At 37.0% G+C, this 16,549-nt stretch overlaps 2 protein-coding genes across 2 annotated transcripts; one reads left to right on the forward strand and one right to left on the reverse strand.

Moving 5' to 3' along the window:
- LOC104782384 (ABC transporter G family member 1-like) lies at positions 4,908 to 7,543 on the forward strand. The gene has a single exon (XM_010507298.2). The coding sequence runs from the start codon at positions 5,172 to 5,174 to the stop codon at positions 7,395 to 7,397; it is 2,226 nt and encodes a 741-aa protein (XP_010505600.1). The 5' UTR covers positions 4,908 to 5,171; the 3' UTR covers positions 7,398 to 7,543.
- LOC104782383 (SAC3 family protein A) lies at positions 7,494 to 14,238 on the reverse strand. The gene is made up of 14 exons (XM_010507297.2): positions 13,869 to 14,238; positions 13,682 to 13,755; positions 12,037 to 13,083; positions 11,374 to 11,793; positions 11,136 to 11,237; positions 10,779 to 10,876; positions 10,489 to 10,657; positions 9,895 to 10,386; positions 9,680 to 9,820; positions 9,481 to 9,540; positions 8,770 to 8,900; positions 8,372 to 8,505; positions 8,041 to 8,270; positions 7,494 to 7,935 (listed from the first exon to the last, which is right to left on the reverse strand). Exons 2-14 carry the CDS (start codon positions 13,736 to 13,738, stop codon positions 7,840 to 7,842), a joined length of 3,177 nt encoding a protein of 1,058 aa, XP_010505599.1. The 5' UTR covers positions 13,739 to 13,755; positions 13,869 to 14,238; the 3' UTR covers positions 7,494 to 7,839.

The following is a 16,549-nucleotide window of genomic DNA, read 5'->3' on the forward strand; positions in this document are numbered from 1 at the left end:
AAAAAAAAAAAAAAAAACCCTAATCATCAAACACTAATCGAGATTGATTCAATCAGTAATTGAATTGAGAATTTTACCTTCTGCTTCCAATTGATTCAATCTCTTCCGATTGAGTGGACTCCCAATTCACGATTCACGATTCCAAATCGCCTTTTCCAAATTGCAATCAGAGCCGATTCACGATTCAATCAAAATATCGCAATGAGACATGCTGACTCATCAATTCATGATGATGAGCATCTCCTACCAAAGCAATCTCCTCTTCCTCCAGATCCAGACGATTCCAAATACAATTCTTCGTTATCTCGCAATCGCGAGAGAAAGAGAGAGAGAGAAAACGAAAGGAATGTGATACAAAAAAAAGTTTTACACCTTTTCTATTTTCTCGTTCATCCAATACCAAGCTGACACGTAGCATCTCTTAGATCACAAATGGGTATACTATATAATAATTTCTTACATTTTTTCTTTTGTTTTGATTTATTTTGTTTGGCAACAAAACACTAAGAGCCCGGGTATGAACCCACCGATAAAGAAGGTCGTAGAGACTCGTACGGAATCCTAGAGAGTATATCCTCCAGCAAATCACGTGGAAGATCTGTCATGCCATTGTTCGTTTTCTCTTCTGAAAATCAAAGGAAGCCAGTGCCACAATGCTGCTGCTGATTAAAAAATAAAGTAAAATTAGGGTTATGTTTTGTTATAAGTTCGCCGTTTCAAACAAGAAATAAAAGTCAACTATAAAGAGAAAAAATTATATTTGTTTTATTTATTTATGGGTAACTCTAATCAACAGGCCCCATGATTTTAACGTGGCCCAAATTAGTTGGAAATATATATTTTTTTTAATAAGAATGTTTTAGTTTGGTTGAAAGTTGATATGATCCAAATTTAATAAAAAAAAAATCTTAACAAATATTTTTAAAGGTAGCTAGTGTGGTCCAAAATCAATTTAAAGTTGGCTACGCTCTTCCAAGTTTTGTTGAGACAATAATAGAAATGAACTTTCCCGTCCTTTGATCGTGGCGGCAAGAAGGGAAATGTAGTTAGAAGTTAGTAAGCAAAAAAGTCAACACAAAATTTAATCACCTAAAAGTCAAAATGAAATTGGAAATGTAAGCATTCCCTACATCACATTTAATGCTTACACATGTTAACCACTAACACCGTCCGCTTAGGATTAGATTATCTAGAAGGTGGGTATATGAAAGTGAGTTACGAATAAAATTGCTTTTGATTTGCATGATGATGAGGAGTTTATGATTATGTGTATCAATTGATTGCCTAACAATATCAATTTGGTAGCAAGTTTTGAAAAATGTCCATTCTTTTTCCATAAACTTTGTCGGATATATGAGTTGATTTTGTTGTGGCTAATAACTAAAGTAATAGTACTAGATTTTAAAGACTATATTTTAAAAAATATATATATATGTTATATTTGTTTGTTATTGTGGTTGTTTATTAATTTTGACCTTGTATAATTATAAAAAATTATTGCATTTATCATGTAGATTAATCTTGGGAGTCGATACAGAGCCTCTGTAGCCGAGGTAAGGAACTTCGAATCTCCTTTCACTTTATGGTTTTGGTTTCTATTCAAACATGGTGTTTGTGTTTGTCATGTGAGATTCAAGACCATGATAAGTTTCCCCATTTCAATCTTAGTTTGATTTTTTTTTCTCCTGGGAAATTGCGTGAAGTCCATAATCACTTTCAAAATCAAAACAGTACGTTGGCTCATTTTTTACTTTATAAAGTAAAGAATCATTTGTTTGCTTTGTAATTAATCGCAGGTTGATAAAAATGCAATTACATGTATCATACTTTTAACATGAAAAATTCATAGGTACTTTACTACGTAGATTAGCTTATGTTCTTAAACATGTGAAGTACGCACAATCATTAAACCTTTCTGTCATCTTTCCTTTAGAACTGAGAATGAGAGTTAATGGAAAACATCCTTTATAAGAAAATATAATAGCCATTAAAATGAAACTTCTTCAGCCTTATGTCGTCTTCATGATAGTCTTTTGTTTTGGAGCCTGTTAATTAAAATCAAGAGACAAATTATAATAGTTTGATAGGATATACGAATAAGCCAATAAATATGAAGCCATCTTCTTTTACAATAAAAATAAACGAAGTCATCTTATCGACCCATCGCAATATCTAGAGGACAGCTTTCAGTTTTTGTAAGAGGGTGACCATGTTTGAAGCGTCAAGTGTATGGCATCGTCTCGGTTCTCAGATTATGACTTTCGTAGCTACGGTGGTGTTGAATTTTGGTGATGGTATAGCTTCCAGTGGTGGCTAAATTGCTGTCTCATTTGTTGATGTCACAAGTATTTATTAGCTCGTTGATTATGCTTCAAGGCCTGGTTTTGAATGTGTCTAACTAGTGCAGTTGCTTTGAGTTGAAATTAGTATTGCGATGAGTTATTGCCTTTGGTTGTTTTTTATTTGTACTCTAGAGGAGCTAGTACGATGTGGTTATGAATATATTAAATCATGCTCTGCGTTATCCGACTTTGGGAATGAACTTGGTAGAGGGAGCTCACATTGTTTGCAGGATTCGGTTCCTGAGGTTCCATTTTGAGAAAGCTCATGGATTTGATTGACGAGTCGCTCTCACATGACGCGGGAGGCTTCTAGTGGTAAGAGTCGAGCACAATTTGGTGTTTTCAAGTTGCAATCAACCTTCTACTTCAGCTACTTATCTAGGAAGAACTTCAAAATCGTCATCGCTTCATCCAACTTTTTCAGCTTCAACGCTTTGGTCTAGTGGATGGACCGAAATTTGTGTACTACAATTTATGCTTCTATGTTTTTAATATTTTTGCCATGGGACCATTTGTATAGGTTTACAATCAAAACCTGAACTGTTTTCATTTTAATGAAATATTTACATTCTTAGCAAAAAAAAAAATATTATTTATGCTACATGTTTTTTTCTTTTTTTTTAAGATTAAGAATTTTGGGTTGAAATCTCAAAAGATCTATATAATGTCGCTTAAAGATATCTACATTAGCTACCAAAAAGCCTGTCAATAGAAAAAGTTAACAAATTGAAAATCATTGCGAATGGATAAATATTTTATACTACGTACAAATTATATATAACCTTAAACAATTTTACTAGCAAAGCAACTATTTTAAACTTTCAAAATATGTATTCATAAAATGTTAAAATGGGCTATCGCCTGTCAGAAAGTTTTTCAGTGGTTACATATATATTTAATAGAAACCACATGACAACTTCGCCCATAATTGCAAAACCTACTGTGGTATAGATAGAAAGTAGAAAACACAGAAACATGAATTTCAAAATATATTATCATTTAAAAAATGATCTTCAAAATAGCATTTAAAAATAAATATCACATCATATACCAAAAGATCCAGTAATTAAACCGGTATAGTCCTATATACCAAAGAAAGAAGCTAGAACATGGCACAACCACTCAATATTAAAAGCTCAGACAAATTTTTCATTCGAATAGGCTATATTTAACTAACTAGTTCGTCCGGAGCTAGGGTGTTGCAATAAATGATTGCTACAATATTGTTATGCTTGCAGTTGCCTATCAACATAAGTGTGCACACATACGTAAATACGTAATGTAGACATGCGTCAAGCGTGTCCATATATTATAAGCTATGACTTAATCTATAAGTTTTTTTGGATGCCTAATCCCTTGTCATATAACAGACTCATAAACCGACTCGGCTGAGAAAATATATTAACAAATACCTTCTGAATTAAGTTCATTTTCTTAGTATAGTTAACCATCTGAAAATAGTAAGTTTTGAGAATTCGAAGACTTAATTTAATAATAATAAGGGCTTAAAGTACCAAATTTTTTCGTTACGAAGCATTGACTCGAACCTTAGTATACACTATACAGTATCTTATCTTAGATAACTTGAATCGAAAACATTGCATGTGCGTGTTGAAGATTTTCCCGGCATTGTGTTAGGTATTTTAATTAAGTTTTAAGTTTTTTAATTAAGTTCGGCAAGTGAAGCTAGCTAGCCCCTGTAGCCATTTATTGTGGACCGACTTTGAAATAGACCAATATAAAACATCAGTCTACATCCCTAGATCCTTGAGTATATACTAATACTATTTCACATGTAGTACAACCCATTTACAAGTAGGCATCAATATTGCATGACTTTTTTTTTTTGATAGTTAATATTTTCGCTTTCTAACTACCTCATCAATCATCTAAATCAAGCTTTGACTACCATAGTACAAAATTTGTCGTTTTCGTTTTAAAAAAAAATTGCTTTTAACCTAATGCAATCGGAGAATACTAATTTACACACAAAAAGGCACATCTTAGATTCTTCTAACTAGGTATGGACCATATGGTTATCTCATAATAATGAACTTGAAAGCTCTTCTTTACAGAGGAAGACGTAACTGGGATTTAAGTTGATCAATAATAAAAAGAACTTGAACATTCAGTCAAAATATTGAAGTATGAAAAAACTAGAATAAATAACCATTAATGAAGGGGAATTTGGGAAACACACACGAAAGTCCTCGTCCCATGCCTATCTTAGATGAACGAACACCCTTTACTTAATTGGCTAATTCACAAGTCAATAAAACCCATTTTGCCACGCGGCATGTGCCCACCGTTTTTTTTTTGTCTTCTTTACCAGAAAAAGAAGAAGAACGTATTTGGTAATTTCCACTACTTTAGGGAACTTTAGTTTTAGTAGGTCGACTCTTCACCTTCCCCTTGATAAATAAATAATAAATCAAAAACGCATTTACATCCAAACAGTCAAAATATATACCTAACATACCTTTCCCATGCAACTCGCCGAGACTTTCTTATTTAATTTTTTTTTGAAATTTTTTCTTATTTAATTTCTTATTTAATTTTAACATAGCCTTCGGTGTCTTCACACATACAAACACGTCTCTTCATGCGCTCTCTCGCCTCTATATAAGTATATAGTAAGATAACAGACTGCGGCATACATATCCAACCAAAGTCCCATAAACTGAAAAACAAACACACTTCTGTCTCTTCTTCTTGTTATTCTTCGAGAGAGAGAGAGAAATCAAAGTCGTTAAAAAGTTATGAGTGTGTGTTTAAGGCAGTTAATTTGTTGATCAATTCTTAAACACTTTTTACTCCTTTTTTGTTACTATGGCTCGTATCGTAGCAGCTAATGATGATGATTCCATGGAGCTCAACACCATCTCTTCCGTGCACGATTCAACTTTAGGACAACTTCTGAAGAACGTCAGTGACGTCAGGAAAATGGACATCGGAGACGAGACTCCAGTTCATGAGTCCTTAAACCAAGACTACGACGATGGTTACATGCGTACTGTTCCATTCGTTCTCTCTTTCGACAATCTCACTTACAATGTCTCCGTTCGTCGAAAACTAGAGTTCCGTAACCTCTTTCCACGGGGAAATACAGAGGATCCGGAGATAGCTCAAACGGTGATGCCAAATACTAAAACCCTTCTCAACAACATCTCCGGCGAGTCACGAGATGGAGAGATCATGGCCGTTCTTGGAGCTAGCGGATCAGGGAAATCAACACTGATCGATGCATTAGCGAACCGTATAGCTAAAGGAAGCTTGAAAGGAACAGTGAAGCTAAACGGAGAAACACTTCAATCACGAATGCTCAAAGTCATCTCAGCCTATGTAATGCAAGATGATCTTCTCTTCCCTATGTTAACCGTAGAAGAAACACTAATATTCGCTGCTGAGTTTCGTCTCCCGAGGAGTTTACCTAAATCAAAGAAGAAGCTTCGTGTGCAAGCTTTGATTGATCAGTTAGGTATCAGAAACGCAGCTAAAACCATCATCGGAGACGAAGGTCACCGTGGGATCTCCGGTGGTGAAAGGAGACGAGTCTCAATCGGAATTGATATAATCCATGATCCGATACTTCTCTTCCTCGATGAACCAACCTCTGGTCTGGACTCAACCAGTGCGTTCATGGTTGTTAAAGTGTTGAAGAGGATTGCTCAGAGTGGCAGTATCGTGATTATGTCGATTCATCAACCGAGTCATCGAGTTCTCAGTTTGCTTGACCGGTTAATCTTCTTATCCCGTGGTCACACCGTGTACAGCGGATCTCCGGCGAGTCTTCCGCGTTTTTTCTCCGAGTTCGGGAGTCCGATACCGGAGAACGAGAATCGAACCGAGTTCGCGTTAGATCTCATCTGTGAGCTTGAAGGATCAGCCGGAGGAACAAGAGGATTAGTCGAATTCAACAAAAAGTGGCAAGAGATGAAGAAACAGAACAATCGCCAACCGCCGTTAACTCCGCCTTCGTCACCGTACCCAAATCTAACACTGAAGGAAGCAATCGCCGCTAGTATAAGCAGAGGAAAGCTAGTTTCCGGCGGTGAATCCGTCGCTAACGGCGGAACAACCGCTACCTCCACAACAACCCTAGCTGTTCCTGAATTCGCGAATCCGATGTGGATCGAAATCAAAACTCTCTCGAAACGATCAATGCTCAATTCTAGGAGACAACCAGAGCTATTCGGAATCAGAGTCGCCTCCGTCGTTATCACCGGATTCATCCTCGCCACCGTGTTCTGGCGGTTAGACAATTCGCCAAAAGGAGTTCAAGAGCGGCTAGGGTTCTTCGCCTTCGCGATGTCAACAATGTTCTACACTTGCGCCGATGCGTTACCAGTTTTTCTCCAGGAACGTTACATCTTCATGAGAGAAACCGCTTACAACGCTTACCGGAGATCCTCCTACGTTCTCTCTCACGCCATCGTCTCTATCCCGTCGCTCATCTTCCTCTCCCTTGCTTTCGCGGCGACGACGTATTGGGCTGTAGGGTTAGGCGGAGGCCCAATGGGCCTTTTGTTCTATTGCTTGATCATTTTAGCCTCGTTCTGGTCAGGAAGCTCCTTTGTCACGTTTCTATCAGGTGTGGTTCCGAGTGTGATGTTGGGTTACATAATCGTCGTCGCTATTTTAGCTTACTTCTTGTTGTTCAGTGGATTCTTCATCAACAGAAACCGTATCCCTGATTACTGGATTTGGTTTCATTACCTGTCTTTGGTGAAATACCCCTACGAAGCCGTTTTACAGAACGAGTTCTCTGACGCTACCAAGTGTTTCGTGAGAGGAGTTCAGATTTTCGACAATACGCCATTAGGGGAATTACCTGAAGTGATGAAGCTGAATCTGCTTGGTTCAGTGAGCAAGTCGCTCGGGGTGACGATATCGAGCACGACTTGTTTGACCACTGGTGCTGATATACTGAAGAATCAAGGTGTTGTTCAGCTGAGCAAATGGAATTGCTTGCTCGTCACAGTTGCTTTCGGGTTCTTTTTTAGGATTTTGTTCTACTTCACTTTGTTACTTGGTAGCAAGAACAAGCGGAGGTGAAAAGAATAGAAGAGGGAAGGGGGAAAAAAATTTGCTAAAAGACCCAAATCAAAACATACTTCTATTTTCTATTTGTAATTCCTTGAATTGTTTGAATGAAAAATGTTTTTTCATATATATATATATATAAAGGAACGTTTCCAGGATACCCTTATCTCAAAAAGTATAAAGAAAGAATAAGGACTTCCATATTCACAAAAACGAATTACAAACACATTTAGCTTCTCTTCCAAAAGTTTCCTACTACAACTATGAAGTACTATAAACCTAAAAATGTCATACCTGAACTTGTGTGTGGGGCTGAGGATGTTGATGAAGCCAGAGAGCCTTGGAATTATCTTCATTGTTCTCCTTCAGATCAATAGTTATGATGAACTTCATTTTAGCATTATTGCTTCTTTTTTTCCTCCCATCAGACTATAACAAACATTAAATTTTTTCATCATGTACGTGTAAAAAAATCATTGACATCTAGATTTCGATCTCCATGAGCAACTGCGTCTTCAGGTTCTGGCATGAAGAGACTCGTTGATGACACCTGCACAAGGAATAACAAAAAACCACTCCTCAATCCATATCTTGAGAATCATAGTGAACTTCAAGTCTTACAATAAGGATATAGCAAACCCAAAAGAAGACTTACCTTGGTATCAAGCAGTATATCTCCGTTACTGTCAGTAATGAGGTTAGCACCATGGGTTTTTAGCCATTCTAAACACTCCTCCAAACCATTGGTCTCCTTTTCATCAGTACCTTCGCTTGCAGCACCAGTAAAGCCCAAAACTTGGACTATGTATGAAACCGGGATTGTAGGCCGACAACTCCGAGACATAAAAGTCACAGCCTTGTAACGCATTTTCTCCACATAGAGATCTGCAAACATAACAATTTCATCATATCCTTACATATATATCTAGCCATTCAATTGTTTAAACATATCAAAAGAGTTTTCCTATGTAACATATGTCTCCTACCCATGAGGCAACTATTCATGTTTGGTGCAGTCTTGTAGAGTCTGAAGAACATAACATAATTTCCTGATGTTACAGCTGCACGAACTGAAAGAGCATGTCTAACTGCTTCATCCTTCTTAGCTTCTTCGGATAATCTACGGAACAGAGATCACAAAATTACTCAATGTCATGCACACAAACCCAATTCAAAGGAGTAACCTCTTTGCATTGGTAGGAAGAGATGTTGCAAAACCTAAACTATCAGATAGGTAGCGTTAACATATATAATTCCAATACTATTCCCAGTTGGTCACTCAAAACCATATTTTGATCTTTCCACGAAACTTTAATTTATCAAAGTTTCACATCACTCATCATGCTTAAACGGAGCCCAGAGATGGATATTTATACGTACTAACCTGGACATAGATGATAGCAATTCTCGGTTGTTGTTAGAGTGTAGGGTAATATAGAGTAGACTGTACGCAGCAAACTCCAGAGAGCATCCTTCTATACCTTCCGCATAAAGAGTCTTTAACTGCGACAGGCACTGTAACATAAAATATAAACCAATTCAGCAACACTAAAAATACCTGAGATTAAAATAGACTCCTCAGGAATATGCAACAGATGTATTCTACAAGACTTGGTGGAACAGTATTGCAGAATTTATGCAAACCAAAGTCATAGTCCATAGTAACAAGTCTTCAGAAATATGCGTCAACTTGCCTACCATTATGTCGAGAGCATCTTCCACAATTTTATCAACGTTTACTATATTGATTTTAGAACCTAGAGGCATAACTCGAAACCCAAATTTTTCTACTTGCTAAACTATAGTTGCCAGCTGTTTCCAAACTCACTTCACTCTGAGGTCTTGCATGACATGTTGCTTATTTATTATTTGAAAGTGAGACACCAGTGAAATTCTAGCAGATGTTGGTATATTTTAAATTAGGAAAAACAAAAAGGACAAGTTTTTCAATACCGATTTGATCTAGACACTCTGAATGGTTTTAGGTTGGTACTCCTTAAATTAGGAGAAAGAGAATTTTTTCAATATCCATTTTGATCTAGACACTGAATGATTACTATTCTAAAATATGAAGAGTCTGTGCTAGTGTACCAACCTGATTATACTCAGGTAAATCCCCAGCCTCCAAAGCCAATCTAGCATGTGTTTCATAAACCTGAAATAGACATTGAACATGTAAACATTATAAACATGCTAATTGGGTGACAGGTCCTGTAACTAGGATAAAATCCTCCACCAGGAAATGGATCCTAGAAGCAAGAACACTCAATATCATTCTGAACTCAATAATATACCTTAGCTGTTAAATGATTGTGTATCCGTTGTACTGTGAGATCTTGGCGAATAGACTTTAGCTGATCGCATTTATAAAGATAATTTTTTTGAGAATCCTGAACCATTAACAGAGCTTTTTCCAGCACATCCTCTGGTCTTACCTGAAAATAAGTCAAATAAAAAAAATCAGCCAGGGTGTCAAAAAGATTACGAGGTATAAGATAGTGATATTTACAGTGGCAGGATCCGGTGCAGAGGTAAGGCGGAGATAACGTTTCTCAATTTCCTGGCAAGTTCCTTTAACTGTTAGTGCATCCCAGTCAATGTCTTCCACAGCTCTGCTGCCACTTTCATCAAAAGTTTTGCTAAGCCTCAAGGCAGTGGCTCTTCTAGAATGCAAATTTCCAACATTTCCAACATTTGCATTCTTGGGTTTCGGAAGATCATTCCCTCGGTTGTGCCCTTGAACTCTTTCGAAACGCTTGGAACGACTATCACGTCGCTTCTTTTCCTCGGCAGAACTAGCAAGTGCCACTGCACTGGAATAGTAAGGTGTCAAATCCTTGTCACTATCACTAGATGCCTCATCATCAATGGCCGTAGCTGCACCACCAGAAAACCGCTGTCGCTTGACAGGCCGCTGGAAATTTTTTTTTGCAGAATTTTGCCCAGAATAAGTGGGCTTGAAGCCAATGGCAGCATCCACCTTTTGAAAAATCTCAGAGTTCTGCAAAATTACTTATCAGAACCAGTAACTGCATGAACCAAATTCTAACAGCTAAATACACATTCACCAGTAGCCATATAATATAAGAAGAGAAAGATTAACCTTTTTGTTATTTTCATTTTGGTGATTCCAAGCTCCAAATTTAACAGGACTACTGAAAGTTGAAGCTGGCTTGACAAACGGTTTCTCTTCCAGTAACGGCTCCCATCTACTTTTGGGTCGTCTTGTTGGGCTCTTATTTTGTAACGAAGATATAAGAGTGGAGCTCGACCTGCATTGCAGTGTAAAATTTAGCAGGAAAATAGAAAGTAAATGCACCAACCATATACTAGGGAAGAAAGAAAGTTATAGATCAAGAAGACAGGAGACGAGGGAGGAAATAAGGGCCATACTCTGTGACAGTCACATTTCTGTTCAGGACAGTTGAAAGAGGCTCAGTATCCCAATCCCGAGTATAAAGAGTCTCATCAGTCTTCGCATTCATGATGATCTAGAAATACAAAAATACGCATCAACATGCAAAGCAACCAAAAATTAACAGGGTATTCTACTGACTGCAAAACAATTTTTTCGAGAAAAGGCATGAAAACATCTTAAATATACTAGACATCTACACGGAAGATCAAGTTGGAAGTTAATTCAAATATGCAATAATATTAAGATGAACACAGAGTTTGTCTAAAAAAGAAACATTAATCAAGCTACAAAATTCTAACAACTGAGCGTTCACAATTCCTACAAACATTTACCTCCTTCAGGGCATCCTGACAAGATGCCTTTTCTTTATCATCTTTGCAGCGAGCAAGTGCTCTCTCAACATACCCACGAAGCGATTTCGGGAAGTGTCTAGGCTACAAGCAAGGAGATTATTTATTCCAATGTCAATTGTAAGAAAAAAACAATTAGCCAACACATTAATTTACAGTGGCCAACAATTATATCTACTTCACTTGCTAGGTAATCAACAATTGAAAAAAGGAAACTTACCTCAGGCATAGCAGTGGCATGGTCTTTCGACTTTGGCATTGAAACACTAACATATGCAGGTGTTTGGGCTGCACCTGCCGCTGAACTATCTTTATCCATTTTGGTAAAACCTGATGGCAAGTTTGAAGCAATTCTAGGGTTAGTTGGAATCTGTACTTTGCTTACCCTTTGTGTATCTACTGACGGTGTTGCCTGAGCAGGCTGGCGATAGCCTAACGGTGCCTGGTGAAAGGAAGACTGGGAGTTCAGTTCTTGAGGATATGTAGCTCTCTGATGACCCTGGAAGGGAGTCTCATATAAGGGTTTCATCTCGAGAGGACTCTGGTAATGATTTTGAGGAGGAACATGATGATGCGCTTGCAGGCTTTGTGTTTGATGCACCCAGTAAGCATCGTTAGAGGTACTAACAGCTGCACCAGACTGCGAGAACGATAAAAGAAAGCAATAAGAGATTACATCTAAACTGTTTGCACATAAAATTCAAGAATTAATTCTATGCAGCATTGCTTGGTGGCTAACAGATCAGTTACTATCACTCTTTTACCAATTTAAAAAATTCAAAGGAGATAACACACATTAATCAATAAGCTGCAAGCAGACAAGTATTATGAATACAAATAAACTTAATGACGCAAATTTGGTATACTAAAGTAAAATCTAAACCTGCTGAGAAGGTGGTTGGGATGCGCCAGTTTCCGGCCCCCAGTGTTGGACATAAGACGGAGCATGCTGACTATTTGAAGCAGGCATTTCACTAGTAACACCTGGAACTGGAAAGCTCTGACTATATGCACTCGTGGCAGACAACTTTTCTGTGCCCGGGGCACAGGGGACTTCGGTTTGGCTGTAATATTCTGACCATTGTTGGTAGTTCTGTTGATGATGTACAGGTGTTGCGGTTGCAATAGTAGAGCTAGGTGTGTTAGCAGCATCAGGAGTATAATTTTGATAAGGGTTTGAGGTATAGTTTCCCTGATTCAAAGCAGGAGTCTGGTTGCTGTAATTTGAAGCAGGAGTCTGATTGCTATAGTTTGAAGCAGGAGCCTGATTGCTGTAATTTGAAGCAGGAGTCTGGTTGCTGTAATTTGAAGCAGGGGTCTGATTGCTATAGTTTGAAGCAGGAGTCTGATTGCTGTAATTTGAAGCAGGAGTCTGATTGCTGTAATTTGTACTTGGGTAACTTCCAGCTGTTTGGTTGTTATAATTTGTACTTTGGTAACCTCCAGCAGTCTGATAATCAGCAGGATTGTAGTAAGTTCCTGAATAACTTGCAGTCCCAGCATAAGATCCTGGATTCTGAAATGAGGAAAGAGGCTGAGGAGCACCTGTGTTTTGATACGCCCCTACAGGCTGAGGATATGACTGGCTAGGTTGCTGTTGATAGCCACTGTAGTAACTGGAATACCCCGTGTTAGAATAGTTGTGTGGGTCCGAAGGGGTCTGGTATGGCGTATATCCACTATAACCTTGTGCCATATTTGCAGTTCCAGACGTCGATGAGCTAGTAAAGGACGCAGTATTCGGTATCTCTTGGGCATTGCTTGTGGCAGGCCCCGTTGGCTGTGGATGGTAATAGTTTGAATTTGAATAGTTCCCATTATCCACAGCCTGATGTTCAGCAGAATGCCCTGTCCATGGGGCACTGTCAGACCCAGTTGAGTATTGATATGAATATTTATGTACTTGGCTTCCATCAACACCATATCGATTCTGCATCAGAGAAAAACCATTAGTAGTGGCAAAAGGTCTGGGAATCCTCATCTTTATTACAATAAAGATACACCAAACAAAAAAAAGCCAAAGAGTGAAAAGAAATATAGACAAACAACAAACAGAAATTTTTCATCTCTAATCAAGGCTATATCTACGCTAAAAAGCCTTCCACAGTCTCAAGTCAATCAGAAAGAACCTTAAACATTACACCTTCAAACGTTCATGCATAAGTGATCAACAACAGCTAAAGTGTCTTAACCAAACCTACGGATTAATATAGCAAAAAGTACTTAACAGTTTACATCTTTGAGATGTTTTTAGAAAGGTAAATTACTCGAGAAAACCATAATGCTCGTAAAAAATACTATTCTTAAGGAGAAGAATGAAATTTCTGAAGTTCACACACACCAGGTCTAAAATCAAAAATCACTTTCTTCTTCTACTGCATAAACATACTGAATATGCAAAATTCCTCTAAACATTTACAAAGGTGTACTAACAAACAACATAACTTGCTATAAAGATCAACATAATTTACCCATCAAAGAAAGCAAGATCAATTGTTCAAAAGACGCAACAAGAGATTGTTAATTACCTCAATGGAATTAGGGTCCATTGGTGCTACGGCCTGAGTGTTCCCTCCTTGATTCATCCTATATCATCAACTTCCTGCAAAAGCATAACACATACGATTGAACTCACTTTCGAATACACATTTAAAAAAAAAAAAAACCTCATCGAAAAGCCCTAAATAGCAAAACAAAGCAGCAAAGAATTTGTACCAGTGACGCTCCAATTTGTGTATTATTCTCGTTCGTGTAGAGACCGATGAAGAATCGAATTGAAGATTAGTATAGTAAAGCCAGGATTTGAGATCAACAAAAAAAAACCAAAAACAAAGGTAACACAAAAAGGAAACGAATAGAACAGAACCAAAATAGAAAAGAAAAAAAAAAACAAAGAAGGCAAATCTTAATATGTATATATATAATCTATAGGGAAACAACAAAAAAAAGAGATGTTGTCACAAATCAATCGGAGATTACAGAACACGGGAGAAAAATCTGGCCGAAGAGGAGGAAAAACAATTTTGTTGTGCCGGAGGAGACGAACAAGATTGTCAATTTTTTTGTTGTACGGTATTACTTACTTGCGTCGACGGGTCGGGTCGAGTCTGTCCGCGTGGGTTTTATGTAAAGCCTTTTTAATTGGGCCCATTATTCATCTACACATGTCTATAATGTCCACGTAAGTTAATGAGATAACACGTATGAAGCTCTCGGCTGCTGAGATGGCAATAGTGTCAACAATTTTTACGCACGACTTATCATCAATTCATTGACTATTTTAAGATATCGTTTATGAAAAAATTAAGACTAAGAGTTAAAATGTTTGGGAGAGTTACTGTATGACTATGAGAATCAATGTCATTGTCGAACAGATCATCACAGTCAAGGACTTGAAATCCTTTCTTGAAAAGAATGAAGGAACATTAGTGGAAGAGCAAAATCTATTTTGGTGGTAAGACTTTGTTCTTCAAGAAAATATACGGACTAGAGAAGAGGAACCACCGTATAATGTCAACCTACGAGAGAATTTTTTTTAATATAATGATATACCTAATGGAAGAACTTAATTTGAAAAGATGTTGGTAGGGGAATTGACGCCTCCAACATACCGATCTAAACCCGATTAAAGAAACCGGTTATTTAAACCGGAAGCTCGACTTTGAGAAGGATTTCGTCTTTCTAGGCCCAACGGCACCGAGAAACCCAGTTCCGAGGTGACGAACCGACATCCTAGATCGCCTAGCGGTTGACCTGATGGGAAATAAGAAACTTTCCTAATCAGCTCGGCCGTGATATGGAAAGTGGATATATTCAATAGATCTAGGAAAAACTATAAATAGAGGGGAACTCTTTCTTGTAAGATGATCCAGCAATTAAAACAAAAACCCTAGTTCTTCTTTGTTCTTGAGAGAAAACCTAGCTTATTCTCCAAGAGATTTCAATTCGTCTTTGTTTGTTTACTTCAATCCGACTTCTTGAAGAGAAAGTGTTATTGAATTTGTTCCCCTTTAAACAAATTTATTGTAGAACCTCAGTTTCTACAAAAGAGGAGAGGTGTGAGCTAGAGAGAAGAGGAGAGGTGTGAGCTAGAGAGTTTGAGAAGTGTGTTTATATAGAGAGGGACATGCAATTTTACTCTTTTGTATTTTTTTTTTGTACGATCTCCTCTCTCACCAGCGTCATATTAATGTTATACAGCATACTCAATTTTACTCTTTCGTATATTTTTGTTTTACTCTCCTCTCTCTCTCATCAATTAATGTCATAGCTATTTACATACTTTTATATATTAACGTGCGGAAATCGTTTTTCATACATGCATGTAATGAATAAATATATATAACCTAAAAAACTATGTCACCAAAACCATTCACGTTTTTAATCAAGAACAATCGGATGAAATGGAAGTATATATATAGCTTTTCCAAACTTTAACAAATTAACGAATGATTTTAAAATTACTACAATAGGGACTTTATCTAAATTTTATAAAAGGCTTAAGATAATAGTAATTTAAGTTTGAATTACCACCTAAAATCTCTAACACCAGTTAACCACCTCTACTCTCTAATTTAATATATTACCTAAGAAGATTTCTGTTGAGTCGAGGGCCCATCACTCTCAAATTCCCCCTTACCATGAAAGAAAGGGGATATGGTGCACTCTGCATGCGTTCCTCCTCACTCCTTGCGTTACCCATTATTTTTTTGTATGATACAAAAAGTAACGTTACCCATTAATTTTTGTATGGTACAAAAAGTAAAAGATTTATGACATTATCCATGCACTTATTGACTCGTACAAACATAAATGTTTATATGGTTAGGAGAGTTAGGACTTGTAAAGTCATTTTCTTTTTCTTTTTTCTTGTCTCTCGCCATCCTAAACTTTGTATTCTTTGCATTAATTTCATTAAGTTATTGGAATATACACTTTGTATTTTTTTTTTCTTGTCGTTTGATAGAACCCAAATAACGTTTAAGACAAAGAGCAAAATATAATTATTTTCAGGATTTGAAGACTCAAAATGGATGTACTTATTATTGTTTCGGATGTTAACACTTTGCGGTGGTGAAGGAAAACGTGGATGGGACGACAATGTAAATATTTATTCTTACTATATATAAAAAAAAACACAAAAAACAAAATGTTACTATATGCTACTATTACACCCAAAAAAAAAAATGCTACTATGCAAATCGTTTTAGACTCTTATCGGAAAGCGTACGTATATTGCATTCTCTCGTGACCTATCCGCCCAGAAGTGTAAACATGCTATTGGAATCACTGATTTCTTTTAGGCTGACCTTTAACAGTAATTAAAAGGTTTTCTACATTATATACATATGTTTTCATAAAGTAAAGGGAAAAGAAAAAAAAAAAAAAAAAAAAAA

The sequence above is a fragment of the Camelina sativa genome, chromosome 4 (assembly GCF_000633955.1).
Source record: "Camelina sativa cultivar DH55 chromosome 4, Cs, whole genome shotgun sequence".
In the NCBI taxonomy this organism is placed as follows: domain Eukaryota; kingdom Viridiplantae; phylum Streptophyta; class Magnoliopsida; order Brassicales; family Brassicaceae; genus Camelina; species Camelina sativa.